This window comes from Dermochelys coriacea, chromosome 10 (genome assembly GCF_009764565.3).
Source record: "Dermochelys coriacea isolate rDerCor1 chromosome 10, rDerCor1.pri.v4, whole genome shotgun sequence".
NCBI classification, from domain to species: domain Eukaryota; kingdom Metazoa; phylum Chordata; order Testudines; family Dermochelyidae; genus Dermochelys; species Dermochelys coriacea.
Window position 1 is genome coordinate 77,189,179 of NC_050077.1, and position 15,662 is coordinate 77,204,840.

At 39.9% G+C, this 15,662-nt stretch overlaps 1 protein-coding gene across 1 annotated transcript in view; it reads right to left on the reverse strand.

Annotated features, from left to right (window-relative positions):
- Positions 1 to 7,401: 7,401 nt before the first annotated feature.
- The window catches only part of TTC23 (tetratricopeptide repeat domain 23), a 35,041-nt gene continuing 26,780 nt past the window's right edge, over positions 7,402 to 15,662 (reverse strand). The window contains 3 exon segments of the mRNA XM_043494686.1: positions 7,402 to 7,500; positions 7,542 to 7,736; positions 11,796 to 11,848. Of these exon segments, the coding sequence (XP_043350621.1) occupies positions 7,402 to 7,500; positions 7,542 to 7,736; positions 11,796 to 11,848 (347 nt within the window).

The window sequence follows — 15,662 nt, forward strand, 5'->3', positions numbered from 1 at the left end:
TTGTTTTTAACAATAATATATAATGAATGCTATAACAGAAGTAAGGAACTCTTCATTTTAAGTAAATGATTTCTAAGTATTGTTTTAGTTTCCTACTTTTGTTAGTTTGTATGATAACTTCTATGACAATGGAAGCACAATTATTTGTACAAAGATAATATTCTTAAAGGTGCTCATGAAATTTCCTTTTGGATTTCCATTAGAAAAATAAGTTTGCTGCTCATTTATTATTTCTGCCTAAGAACATTACTTTAAAAGGGCCTATGTGCAAGAAAGAAGAGAGGTAGTTATTTGTTTGTAGGGGAGAAAGCCAGAGAAATTTTCTCTCCCTAAATTATCTGTTCCTTGGCTCTAAATGTGCAATAACTGTCCAGTTAGAGAATATATTTGTATTTTTTTACTTCTGGTTTCTATGAGCCTGATCCCTTGTGCCACTGGAAATTTTGCTTCTATCAGGACTTTAGGATTGGGTCCTCTGCTTTTATGTGCTATGTTACCACATGTACTTCAATAAGCACATGTGGCTTTTTCCTCCCCAGTCTAGGAATTTCACAAAAGTAATTAGACATACAAGGACACATTTTGGAGGGATGGCTGAAGGAAGGGCTGCAAGCATGTCTCTTTGCACATAGAAAAGGAGTACTTGTGTCACCTTAGAGACTAACAAATTTATTTGAGCATAAACTTTCGTGAGCTACAGCTCACTTCATCGGATGCATTCAATGGAAAATACAGTGGGGAGATTTATATACGCACACAGAGAACATGAACCAATGGGTTTTATCATACACACTGTAAGGAGAGTGATCACTTAAAATGAGCTATTATCAGCAGGAAGGGGGTGGGAGAAGGAGGAAAACCTTTTGTGGTGATAATCAAGGTGGGCCATTTCCAGCAGTTAAGTGGGCTGTAGCTCACGAAAGCTTATACTCAAATAAATTTGTTAGTCTCTAAGGTGCCATAAGTACTCCTTTTCTTTTTGCGAATACAGACTAACACGGCTGCTACTCTGAAACCTGTCTTTGCACATAAAGTACCATATGCACTGACACAAATCAGGAATTTGTGCATGTCTGACAGCTCGCACCTATTCTCTTTGTAAGAATAAGGCCAATCAATATGGAATTTGGTGTAAATTCATCATTGGACAATAGAATTGTAGTGAATGCCAGATGTCCTGTTACATTAAAATCAGTTCTAGATTAATCAGTTATCTGATACCTAGTCTTCCATAGGGCACTGGCTCACTTTTTTGACCTCTGGCATTTCGACTAGTCTGTAACTGGCGTCCTGAGTAGCAGCTATTTTAATATCACTCCCATAGTCATTAGTTATTACAAGGTTGATTTAAGGAGCTCAGCCTCTCTGCCCTTCTCCCATTTTGTTCAGAAGGTATGCAAAAGGAAGGGAAGTGCAACTCATGCAGTTCACTGTGACGACAACTGCAACACACTGTAAACAGCAACACAATTCTATAAGCTAGTTGATACATGGTTATGAGGTTTAGGACTTGTCTACACTGTGGCACAGTGTACATTATGGGTGTGTAAACTGCAGAGTGCACCAAGAAGTTGCACTCTAACTGCCCCATGTGGAAACTGTTAGTGCAAACTAAAAGATATCTAGTTCATGTTAACATAGTCCTGTTTGAAAGAGGACTATATTTAGTTTAGTTTAGTGCTCCAACATGGCACTATCACCACATTCAGGTCTGTTTCCTAAGGCTGTTTCATTCAGGACATGTATCTGTTGTGTATTCCCACAGCTGTTCTAAAGGTTTCATGTTAACCTACCATAAAGTAAATTAAAAAAAAAAGGGCAGTTAACACTTCATGAATAAAGTATGTGCAGGCTATTCTACTTTGTGACCCATTTAGTTGGAAGTTGTTTATCAACACATGATAAAATAGATTTCAGAGTAGCAGCCATGTTAGACTGTATCCGCAAAAAGAAAAGGAGTACTTGGGGCACCTTAGAGACTAACAAATTTATTTAAGCATAAGCTTTCGTGAACTACAGCTCACTTCATTGGATGCACGGAGTGGAAAATACAGTGGGAAGATTTATATACACAGAGAACATGAAGCAATTGGTGTTACCATACACACTGTAACAAGAGTGACCAGGTAAGGTGAGCTATTACCAGCAGGAGAGCGGGGGGGGGGGGAACCTTTTGTAGTGATAATCAAGGTGGGCCATTTCCAGCAGTTGACAAGAACTTGTGAGGAACAGTGGGGGCAGGGGGAGCATAACCATGGGGAAATAGTTTTACTTTGTGTAATGACACTTCCACTCCCAGTCTTTATTCAAGCCTAAGTTAATTGTATCCAGTTTGCAAATTAATTCCAATTCAGCAATCTCTCATTGGAGTCTGTTTTTGAAGTTTTTTTGTTGAAGAATTCCCACTTTTAGGTCTGTAATTGAGTGACCAAAGAGATTGAAGTGTTCTCTGAGTGGTTTTTGAATGTTATAATTCTTGATGTCTTCATCATCTGGACCCATGGAAAAGAAGCCCTGGAGGAATTCCACCATGATTTCAACAATTTCCATCCCACCATCAACCTCAGCCTGGACCAGTCCACACAACAGATCCATTTTCTGGATACTACGGTGCTAATAAGCAATGGTCACATAAACACCACCCTATACAGGAAACCTACTGACTGCTATGCTTACCTCATAGGCTCTAATCACATCAGCCACACTATCAGAGGCTCATTCACCTGCACATCTACCAATGTGATATATGCCATCATGTGCCAGCAATGCCCCTCTGCCATGTACATTGGCCAAACTGGACAGTCTCTACGTAAAAGAATAAATGGACACAAATCAGGCGTCAAGAATTATAACATTTAAAAACCACTCAGAGAACACTTCAATCTCTTTGGTCACTCGATTACAGACCTAAAACTGAATCTCAGTTTATTCATCTCTAAGATGAGTAAAATAAGTAACAAAGTTAAGGCATAAATAATTAGTGTTTATAAAGTTCTTTTCAACTTTCCCTTATGGTACTTGTTGACTATCAGTCATGTGCCAGTATTTAGATGGAGTTTACCACCAGCTTTGGGCTGCATTCCGAAGCAACCCAACTCCAAGAAGACCCGGTCCTGGCGTGAAACCGTTAAGAGGTGCCCGTGGATGGTGTGAGGCCGGTAGTGGACTGGGTCTTTTTGGAGTTGAGTTGCTTGGGAATGTAGCCTAAAGCTGGTGGTAAACTCCATCTAAGGCTAAATACTGGCATGAGAGTTTTTATGAAGTGCTTTGAGATCCTTGGAGGAAAAGTGCTATATAAGTGCAATGTATCAGCATTAGATTAATTATAAATGTGTATACATTTATATCATATTTTGTTAAAGCCATCATTTATACCATAAACTAAGTGGAAAGTACTGACATATGTAAGCAGAGCACCTTTGATATATTATAGATATACATACATTTAAAATCTGAAAGTGTACAATAAATAGAACCTATCCCGAAATAATACTTAGTGTGACTCAAATCTGTAGCTAACTTTTTGTGATGTTAGCTTTTTACTAAACTGTGGCAACTGCATGCTTGGAAGGAATGGCATAGTTAAAGAAAGGTCTCTCTGCCTCGTGTCTGCAGTGATGCGCAGACTCTGTATTCAAATACTCTTTAAAGAACACTGCCTGGAAGGGGCTCAAGCATTGCAAAGCAAAGAGGGAAACAATTCCAAACAAGGCTGCCTGTGTGCAGCTCTGTTTTTGCTATCAGGCTTTGAAGGTTTACATTGAAGTAGACGTTGTCCCAAAAGCTATTTTATCTGAATATCATTTATGGAAAAAGCTATAAACAAAACGCAAATATCTTGAATGCCTTTCAGTGCTGGGGAGAAAAGTGTTAGTATAAAGTTTGACACTGGTTGCACTGGCAGGCTAGCCAGGTTAGTATCACTGTGCAGGCCAATAGAGTGGAAACGAATTGAAGTGGATACTGAGCAATTTTTTCCCTTGCTAGACTCTGTACATAGATGGGGTGTTCTGAGGAAACAGGCTCAAAATTCCTATTATGTAGCTGTTCCTGTGATAGGTTCTTCTTATATGAAGCAGGTGACTTCAAAAAGCATGTACCCAGTAGAGGATGTAAAATTTGAAATATTTTATCTGCCATGGAATTGTAAAAGTAAATTATAGTCTATAGGCTGGGGTAAGTTTTCTAGCTCTGAATTTTATTTTCTTAAGAGTATTTTAGAACAAAAATATAAAGTGTCATAGTGATGTAGGTTAGGGCTGAGATAAGTGACCTCACAATGGGTATCCATGCCTTTGTCACATCCAATCTAGACAGCCACCATATGCAATTGTTAGGGCTATTCTTGAAAAACAGCTGGAAGTTTCAGCTAAGAAAGATGCCACCTTCTGAGTGAGAGGAGTTATTCGTCCACCTATGCTCAAGTATGCATTGGCAACTCAACTGCTTTTGAGTGCAATCCAAAATTTTGATTACAATCTTGAAAGTCTTCAATGGTCTGGGTCTGGACCTATGAGATCACCTCTCACATATTCCATCACATTAATTAAGATCAGCCAGGACATTCTGGCTGCTAGATCCTATAACTGACTTTTTTTTATGACTGACAGCAAAACTGTCTTAGCACAGGGCTCTCGCCTTTGGAAGTGATTGTTCGCCAGAGCTCAGGATCTGTGAGCTTCAGGGCATGATCTAAAGCATGTTTATCTGTTCAGTATTTGGTTATTTTCTCCCCCTTTCCTCACTCTGCCTAACAATAAAAGGGTAATCTGGCTGAAACAAGAGCAGTAGCTTTTGTTACTCTTTTTTAAGGTACTTCTTCATATGTTCATTAATATTTGTAAACAGTTCCAAGAAGTTAAGACACTTAAGAAATCTTTATATGGATAATTTAATAATTGTACTTTGCTCAGAGAAGGGCTGACTAGTAATCTGTAGCTAGAATATTTGTAATCATAAAATGTTGGTAGCTTAACCAACTTTTGGATTCCATGCCCACATTCAAAGCAACAACTTGGGCATGTCTGTCCAGAGACTAAAAGGCCACAATTAAAAAGCAGCTGTAAAGTACACCTGGGAAATAACCCCAACACAGGGCGCCTCCTCAGAGCTGGGGGCATGGTGGAGCAGAATGAAAGTAGGCAGGGGTATGCCCCAGATATTGAAGATATGGCACAAATTAAGCCAGCCTTCAGGCATGTCCAAATTTGAGTTGGGATCAGAACCAGCCCTGGCAGTCCCAGGAGAGAAGTACTGCTGCCCCTTCAGTTCTGGCACTAGGCTTAGCCCTGATGCAGGGAAGAATCAAGGCCACAGGGCTGAAAGAGATCAAAGCTCTTTTCTTTGCTCTGTATAATGAAAAATATTTCAACTTTTAATGACAATACTGTCATACTTTCTTACTCAGTTTTCAAGCAAGAAATTAAAAATTGAAAAAGAAAGGTGCAGAAAAACACACAAAAAAGAAACGTCTCAAAGGCTGCAAGACTTGATGGGGCATGCAAGTATTCAAATTTAGTTAATGTGTAAACCAGGATGAGACTGCAGGAATTTGCTTTCCCCATAAGGAATATACATTCCTGCCTCTTTAATTTCTTTGTGATTTACAAGCTGAACCGATAAGGCATAATTGGTGTCTTCAACTAAGGGTTGAGGTAGATCATTCCAAGGGAACTGCAAACAGATTACATCCTGTTAATTCAGGGTCATGAGGAAGCACTGAACATATTCTTAATGCCCATTATATGGGCTGGGATAGCTGACGACTGCTGGAAAGGGTTTTTTGTTCCCCCCATTTGTTTTTCTTTTATAAACCTGCCATCCCAAAGTCTTGCATGGCTTTCTTCATTCTAGTCACCTGAAATAGCCTTTTAAAATATGCATGAGAATACTTACCAGCAGCACTTTATAAACCATTTAAATACTGAGCATAAGTAATTTTATTTCAAAATATCTTCTCCCCACACATTGTATGTAACTGATCTGCTTGTAATGGATAGTCAGTGTATGGCTTAGAGTAGGTGGCCTTATCTGTTACTCTGAGCCAGTTTTAGTCATTCAGTCTCCATCAGAAATCAGATAAAGGTATTTTCTATAAATTGCAAGGTCCTGGTTCTCCCTGGTCGTTTCTAAACCTTCAGTATACCTCCTCGAATTCACTTCATGATAACTGAACAATAGATTTCTGTTCCCATGTTCTAAACTCTCACATTTAAAATTCCCTCTGAGTGAAATTCACCCCTCTAATGTGGATCTGCGCTCCTATGTTGCACTTATGGCTATAACATGAGGTTTAAGTGATATGTAGAGCCTTGCACAGAGCTCTCTGTACCAGGATGAATTTCAGATTCACTGAATAACATCCCTCTTGGGAGTCAAATCCTCTTTATTCTAGCTCTGTATCAATGCTTCAGGCTTTGAGGCTCCATCAATGTACCTTAATGACAGTTTTGAACTCTCAGCCAATCAGAGTTTAGGGTGGATGCCCTTACATGTCAACCTGATTAGTGTGCATCCAGCTTTTACAGAAAATTAAGTAGAAAATATTTCAAGTGCAAGGAACATGCAATATGCTCTACAACAGTGGCTCTCAACCTTTCCAGACTACCGTACTCCTTTCAGGAGTCTGATTTGTCTTGTGTATCCCAAGTTTCACCTCATTTAAAAACTACTTGCTTACAAAATCAGACATAAAAATATAAAAGTGTCACAGCTCACTGTTACTGAAAAATTGCTGACGTTCTCATTTTTACCATATAATTCTAAAATAAATCCACTGGAATATAAATAGCGTACTTACATTTCAGTATATAAGTAGATAGAGCAGTATGAACAAGTTGTCTGTATGAAATTTTAGTATGTATTGACTTTGCTAGTGCTTTTTATGTAGCCTGTTGTAAAACTAGGCAAATATCTAGATGAGTTCACGTACCCCCTGGAAGACCTCTGTGAACCCCCAGGGATATGTGTACCACTGGTTGAGAACCAAATCTATAAATACGAGGTTATTATTAACTGATAGAACTGAAAGAGTCCTAACAGAATAGCAGAATACTAAATCAGGACAGAAAACTTTTAGTGGCAGGGTCCCAAAGCATAAATGGTAGAGTTTTAAAATTTGATGGCAGCAACCCTGTGCCCAGGCTTTTGGATACAGCAAATTTGTATAGCTACAGCTGCACACACTGATTGATAGCTTGAGGCCACTTCAAATTGCAAAGTAAGAATTCCAGCAAGGGAATGCAGTCAGCACACTTGCTGATTCAATCATAGCAGTGGCTGCAGCTCACTAATGATTTTAAAAGATGGGTAAACACGTTAGAAAGAAATGGCAAATGCCTGCCATCAGTTTATAACATCTTCTGTGGCTTCAGGGCTGCCTCGGTAACTCCCACTGGTGATTTAGCTATTGCTCATAAAAGGCAAAGGATTAAGTGGAGGGTGATACATATCGAAAGCATCCAGTATGCCTTGAGAAACGACGTCACAGTCATACGAAGTCTGCAAAATGAAGCAAACGATGCAAGAGGGACTAAATCTACCATGATACAGTGTGCAGCATTTACTGAAATGTGCATTCCTACAAGCAGGACAGTATGATAACAATTCATAACTTTCAAAAGAAATTCACCATAGTGCTCTGGTCGTTTAGAGGAAACTGCAGCCTGTGCCACCAAGTGAGCAGTTTCTGCTGCTTCTCCTGAAGAAGGGCTTTTTCTCAGTGCAATGAAATGAGCCTGTTACAAATAAACAGAGGAAACAGTTTAGTTTAAATGATACTTCTTTGATGTGGTGTCACAGCTAGGTCTGTCTGCAGTGGGACAGGAAGAAAATAAATGGGCTTATTTGGCAGAAAATTTCCTTTTCAGGGAAATCAAACAGACTTTATAAATGAGATGTTGGGTGCATATTGAAATCAATTTTCCCAATTTCTTCCACTAGCATTGGATCAGGTCCGAGGTGAACTGTTTAGCTACCAATCCCAAATATCAGTTACATTCTGTTTTGGTTCAGAAAGTAAAAGCCCCTCCCCTCCAATCTAATTTTCCACTTCAGTTTCTAACAACAGTATTCTTGTTCATTCTCTGTCTTGATTTGTTGTGCATTTTTCCTGTGCACTGTTATATAGCTGCATATTCCAGTCCTGAGATGGCTGTAGTTGAGGGGTGGGTGAGATGACTTCTGCACATAAATGGTTACGTGTGGTTAGAGTGTTTTGGGATCCTTGGGGTGAAAGGGGCTGTATAATTGTTGGTTATATTTATTTGAAGCCCAGAATGAAGTATCATTTCAGTCTTATCAGTGGGGCTTCCCTTCACTTTGGACACAAAGAGATTTACATGTCCCTCTTGGTGGGCATGAGCAATGCCACTCCAAATGCATGGGATTTCCTGGCATGTGCATGAGAGAAGAATACACCTCATAATGAGATTCATTGATTCACTATTAAAACTTTTTACACAAAAAGGGAAAAATCTTTGTCCCGCTAAAGATGATTTTTACCCTTTCCCATGCTTTGTCCTTGTGGACATAATGACACTAATGGCAAGAGGCTATAATGTAGCTGCAGCATTCTCTGCCAGTAAAGCCCTGCCACTGCTGCTCATTGTCATAATCAGCAGTAAGCCAGCTCAGCTGTATCAGGTCATGCAGAAATACAAGGTATTTGCTGCTCTGTCCTCCCATTCACTCTTCACTGCAGGGAGCTTTCTGTAAGATAATAACAAACTCACAGGCAACTGCAATTCCTAGTCTAACTGGGGGGAAATCAGGAGTCAAAAACAGTCTCTCAAGTGGACCTGAAAAGGGAAGGACTATAGAAAAATCAAATAGAAAAGTTACTGTGCTCAGTCCACATTCAGGAGAGAATGAAGGAGGAATTAAGCGATTTATGGGACATCTTGTGGGAAATGAACATGGCTTTTTCATCTCTGAATGTGTGAGGACCAGACATGGATATTTGCAAAACTTCCATCAGATTCCAATTTAAAGCAGACTGAAGTTTTAAAATTGTATTTATTGAGTTTTGGGGACAAGCATAAATAATAAAGCTATATAAAGCAAAACACAGAGAATCATAACATAGAGAAAAGCAACAATGGCTATATGATATAGTCGCTACCCTGCAAGCATTTATACACTGAACTATATATGATATCCCACCAAGTCAGCCTATGTATATATAAATATTAAGGCAAATATACTGACTTCAAAAGTTTCAGAGTAGCAGCCGTGTTAGTCTGTATTCGCAAAAAGAAAAGGAGTACTTGTGGCACCTTAGAGACTAACAAATTTATTAGAGCATAAGCTTTCGTGAGCTACAGCTCACTTCATCGGATGCATTTGGTGGAAAAAACAGAGGAGAGATTTATATACACACACACAGAGAACATGAAACAATGGGTTTATCATACACACTGTAAGGAGAGTGATCACTTAAGATAAGCCATCACCAGCAGCAGGGGGGGGAAGGAGGAAAACCTTTCATGGTGACAAGCAGGTAGGCTAATTCCAGCAGTTAACAAGAATATCTGAGGAACAGTGGGGGGTGGGGTGGGGGGGAGAAATACCATGGGGAAATAGTTTTACTTTGTGTAATGACTCATCCATTCCCAGTCTCTATTCAAGCCTAAGTTAATTGTATCCAGTTTGCAAATTAATTCCAATTCAGCAGTCTCTCGTTGGAGTCTGTTTTTGAAGCTTTTTTGTTGAAGGATAGCCACTCTTAGGTCTGTAATCGAGTGACCAGAGAGATTGAAGTGTTCTCCAACTGGTTTTTGAATGTTATAATTCTTGACGTCTGATTTGTGTCCATTCATTCTTTTACATAGAGACTGTCCAGTTTGGCCAATGTACATGGCAGAGGGGCATTGCTGGCACATGATGGCATATATCACATTGGTAGATGCGCAGGTGAACGAGCCTCTGATAGTGTGGCTGATGTGATTAGGCCCTATGATGGTATCCCCTGAATAGATATGTGGACAGAGTTGGCAACGGGCTTTGTTGCAAGGATAGGTTCCTGGGTTAGTGGTTCTGTTGTGTGGTGTGTGGTTGCTGGTGAGTATTTGCTTCAGATTGGGGGGCTGTCTGTAAGCAAGGACTGCTCTGTCTCCCAAGATCTGAGAGAGCGATGGCTCATCCTTCAGGATAGGTTGTAGATCCTTGATGATGCGTTGGAGAGGTTTTAGTTGGGGGCTGAAAGTGATTGCTAGTGGCATTCCGTTATTTTCTTTGTTGGGCCTGTCTTGTAGTAGGTGACTTCTGGGTACTCTTCTGGCTCTGTCAATCTGTTTCTTCACTTCAGCAGGTGGGTATTGTAGTTGTAAGAATGCATGACAGAGATCTTGTAGGTGTTTGTCTCTGTCTGAGGGGTTGGAGCAAATGCGGTTATATCGTAGCCCTTGGCTGTAGACAATGGATTGTGTGGTATGATCTGGATGAAAGCTAGAGGCATGTAGGTAGGAATAGCGGTCAGTAGGTTTCCGATATAGGGTGGTGTTTATGTGACCATCGCTTATTAGCACCGTAGTGTCCAGGAAGTGGATATCTTGTGTGGACTGGTCCAGGCTGAGGTTGATGGTGGGATGGAAATTGTTGAAATCATGGTGGAATTCCTCAAGAGCTTCTTTTCCATGGGTCCAGATGATGAAGATGTCATCGATGTAGCGCAAGTAGAGTAGGGGCATTAGGGGACGAGAGCTGAGGAAGCGTTGTTCTAAGTCAGCCATAAAAATGTTGGCATACTGTGGGGCCATGCGGGTACCCATCGCAGTGCCGCTGATTTGAAGGTATACATTGTCACCAAATGTGAAATAGTTATGGGTCAGGACAAAGTCACACTTCAAAAGGTAGCCATACATGTAACATCAGAGGGTAGGGATTTTAGAGAAGAAAGAAATGAATCCGATGAAGTGAGCTGTAGCTCACGAAAGCTTATGCTCAAATAAATTTGTTAGTCTCTAAGGTGCCACAAGTACTCCTTTTCTTTTTGCGAATACAGAGAAGAAAAAGTTATCAAAAAGGATCAAGGTAGCTGTGAGTGAGGGAAAGGAAGTGATGAGAATCACTGAGATGAGAATTCTGCTGAGAATAAGGAAGGAGAGAGGGGGCAGAAGAAAACGGAAACCTGCAAGAGTTTCTAGAGTTTCCAAAAAGCCCACTAAAATTACATGAAGCCACAAATAGCAGAGTGATAAAACACAAGTCTCTGATTTGCACTTGCAAATCAAGTGATATGTTGCTGCCCAAAGGCAGAACATCAGCATACACTACTCCTATAAGAAATATGAGGAAACTTTACAATAAAGCTTAGGTGATAAAGCTTAAAGTAAGTATTGACATATGAATCTTTTTTTAATTGGTAAGTGACATTGGTACTTACGAAAGTGAGGAGACAACAGTATTGGTGTAAGCCAGGTGTAATATGGGGGCACACTGCAACCTTCCCAACGTAGCTTTGCTTATGCTCCTCAGTCCTGACTTCCAAAAGCCCTGCTAGTCCATTCCTGATTCTCTCTTGGGCAGAGCCAAAGAGATGCAAAACCAGGCCCTAAAATGGCAGTAATCTAACAGTCCCCACTGGACTAGGAGGAGGATTCAAGTATGCTGCATATAATACCTGCTTGGAAAAAGATAAAATTTCCTTCTTCTACATTCCTGGGTACATATTCCTTGTATGAAACTGGGAAGAAAAGGCAGGAAAATGGCATGAGAGAGACAGACTGCAAAAGAAAAATGAAATGTAGGTTTAGGACTTTGACTACAAAGTAGAACAAATGATCATTCCCACTTACCTTATCAAGATATAGGCGCTTGTAATATCTGTACATTAAACCCCAATTTAAGCCTGCTGATATCAATACAATGCAAAATATTGCACCACTGAAAACAAGTGGATTCATCCAAGGAACACAAAGGAAGTTCCAGTTGAGGAAATTACAACTACAGTGCAATTTTCCTTGGGCATTCCACCTTTAGGGTCCAATCTTGCAAACCCTTTTTCAAATGAATAATCCCACGGACTTCAATGAGACATCTCTTGTGAGTGAGGGTGAGGAGGACTGGGCCATTAGAAACCATTTTAAAAGACTCAAAAGAGCCTATTGCATTTCAATCAGCACCAAGCATATCCGGTACCAAAAAACTCTTCTTAAGCAATGTTAGGGTGGCAAACAACTGACAATAACCAAGTGATGATATTTCACTGCTCTAATATTTTAATAAGCATTGATTATTTCCTTCTGGGATGCTTTACTGGTATGCTCTCTTTTGCACCAGACTAGCTTCATGAAGTAACCAGAGTGGTATGAGCTTCAGAAGGGAATTCTCATAATTTCACTCAGGTTCATAAATGGCTTATCAAATCATGGGATATATTATCCATAGAAAGATGTACAAGCATTAAAAAAAGATACATATGCTCATTACAGAGAAGTGGCTAGTTATGATCAGCTATGTGGCCAATATAAATAATGGGCTAGGTTTTCAAGAGCTCTCTAGCCAGAGTTGGGGCCAGATTTCCAAAACAGCTCAGCATCCAGAAGTTCCCATTGTGACACTTATTTAACAAAAAGTTCAATACCCAACATATTGAGCTGTCTTGGAAATCTGACTCAGTGTGTATAAACACACAGGATTGAAGCTTTCATATTTGTATAAGCTGTTCTAAAAACACCCAAGTCAACCTTCTCCCCTCATCTGCCCTTCCAAACCCCATCCACTAAAACCTGCTAGCACATACAAAAACCAAGGTGCAAGTTAAGGACAGATTGGTCAGCCTTCACTTTGGTTCCTCTATGGTTAGTGGCTATATTATCCTTTCTGGTAATCTCCTAGCACCCAATCCAACTCCCATTGACATCAAACTTGTTGACTTGAAAGGGACTTGGATCAAGCTCTCAGGCTGTACTGAAGTGTATGCAGAAGAGCTTCAGCCACAGCCTCTTTGGAAAATGTTCAGGCCTGTGGAGAGAATTTAGTCTCTCAGATACACAGGCTTTCCCCTTAGGCCTTTGCTAGAATATTGACAACGGTGTTAGTGTGTGGTGTTAAAAAAACAGATTAGCAAACACAGCCTAAACATGCTTAAACTGTAAGTGTAGATAGGGCAAGTTATATTTTAACACATTTTCTGGTCAAAATGATCCACAGGGAGGTGTCTATGCTTTAATTTGAACAATTTATCAAGTGTTAAAGTCTCCATGGCCTTATTACACTAGACTTTTAGAATTTGTTAGCTGGCATGTTCTAACAATACATCTTTAACTCTTAGTATAGACAACGCAATTGCTTTCATTTCTTCCCTTCCTCTTGCATGTAAGTGATGTAGTCCATCCCAAGACAATCTGAGTAAATGGTGCAGTGGGAGAGGAGGAATGCAGACAGCAGCAGAAATAAAGTCAGCTGTGAAATGATCTGAAAAATGCAATTTGCTACAGCATAGGGAGCACAGGGGATGTTTGCCAAGTATCATGGGCAAAGCACCAGGAATTTTTCCAGTGTAATGGCGATCCAGTACATTTCTGAGTTTAGGCAGAATGGTTACTGTTTTTGATTCAACCTCATTAATGGAGATTTTCAGTTTCATTTTTATTCTGACTGGAGAATATAAGGCCATTGTATAGAAACTAAATACATTCTTTGCATCAATCTTCATGGCTGAGGATGTGAGGGAGATTCCCAGACATGAACAATTCTTTTAGATTTACAAATCTGAGAAACTGTCCCAGATTGAGGTGTCATTGGAGGAGGGTTTTGGAACAAATTGATAAACTAAACAGTAGTAAGTCACCAGGACCAGATGGTATTCACCCAAGAGTTCTGAAGGAACTCAAATGTGAAATTGCAAAACTACTAACTGTAGTCTGTAACCTATCATTTAAATCATCTTCTGTACCAAATGACTGGAGGATAGCTAATGTGATGCTAATTTTTAATAAGGGCTCCAGAGGTGATCCCGGCAATTACAGGCCGGTATGCCTGACTTCAGTACTGGGCAAACTGGTTGAAACAATAGTAAAGAACAAAATTGTCAGACACATAGTTGAACATAATTTGTTGGGGAAGAGTCAACATGGTTTTTGTAAAGGGAAATCATGCCTCACCAATCTACTAGAATCTTCTGAAGGGGTCAATAAGCATGTGGACAAAGGGGATCCAGTGGATATAGTAGTACTTAGATTTTCAGAAAGCCTTTAACAAGGTCCCTCACCAAAGACTCTCAAGCAAAATAAGCTGTCATGGGATAAGAGGGAAGGTCATCTCATGGATTGGTAACTGGTTAAAAGAGAGGAAACAAAAGTTAGGAATAAATGGTCAGTTTTCAGAATGGAGAGAGGTAAATAGTGGTGTCCCCCAGGGGTCTGTACTGGGCCCAGTACTATTCAATATATTCATAAATGATCTGGAAAAAGGGGTAAACAGTGAGGTGGCAAAATTTGCAGATGATACAAAACTGTTCAAGATAATTAAGTCCCAGGCAGAAGAGCTACAAAAGGATCTCTCAAAATTGAATGACTGGGCAACAAAATGGCAGATGAAATTCAATGTTGATAAATGCAAAGTAATGCACATTGGAAAACATAATCCCAACTATACATATAAAATGATGGGGTCTAAACTGGCTGTTACCACTCAAGAAAGAGATCTTGGAGTCATTGTGGATAGTTCTCTGAAAACATCCACTCAATGTGTAGCGGCAGTCAAAAAAGTGAACAGAATGTTGGGAATCATTAAGAAAGGGATAGATAATAAAACAGAAAATATCATACTGTCTCTATATAAATCCATGGTATGTCCACATCTTGAATACTGCGTGCAGATGTGGTCACCCCATCTTAAAAAAGATATATTGGAATTGGAAAAGGTTCAGAAAAGGGCAACAAAAATTATTAGGGGTATTGAACGGCTGCCATATGAGGAGAGATTAATAAAACTGGGACTTTTCAGCTTGGAAAAGAGACAGCTAAGAAGGGATATGACAGAGGTCTATAAAATCATGACTGGTGTGGAGAAAGTAAATAAGGAAGTGTTATTTATTCCTTCTCATAACACAAGAACTAGGAGTCACCAAATGAAATTAATAGGCAGCAGGTTTAAAGCAAACAAAAGGAATTATTTTTTCACACAATGCACAGTCAACCTGTGGAACTCTGTGCTAGAGGATGTTGTGAAGGCCAAGACTATAACAGGGTTCAAAAAAGAATTAGATAAGTTCATGGAGGATAGGTCCATCAATGTCTAGTAGCCAGGATGGACAGGGACGGTGTCCCTAGCCTCTGTTTGCCAGAAGCTGGGAATGGACAACAGGGGATGGATCACTTGGTGATTACCTGTTCTGATCATTCCCTCTGGGGCACCTGGCATTGGCCACTGTTGGAAGACAGGACAGTGGGCTAGATGGACCTTTGGTCTGACCCAGTATGGCCATTCTTATGCTTCCATAAAACACTGCCTCAGCAACGTATCTCAATTCAAACCCAAAGGGATCATCTCTAATAAGTAAAAAGCATTTTCAGACTCCATGTCTACTAGTGGCAAAGCTGCTCTGCCAAGACTACAGCAAGATGCTAATTATCGTCATTGTGATGGTGGACTTTGTTTTAATAATACTTAGAAACATCTGTCCCGGTAGGAAACACACAACTGACTCATTTCACATA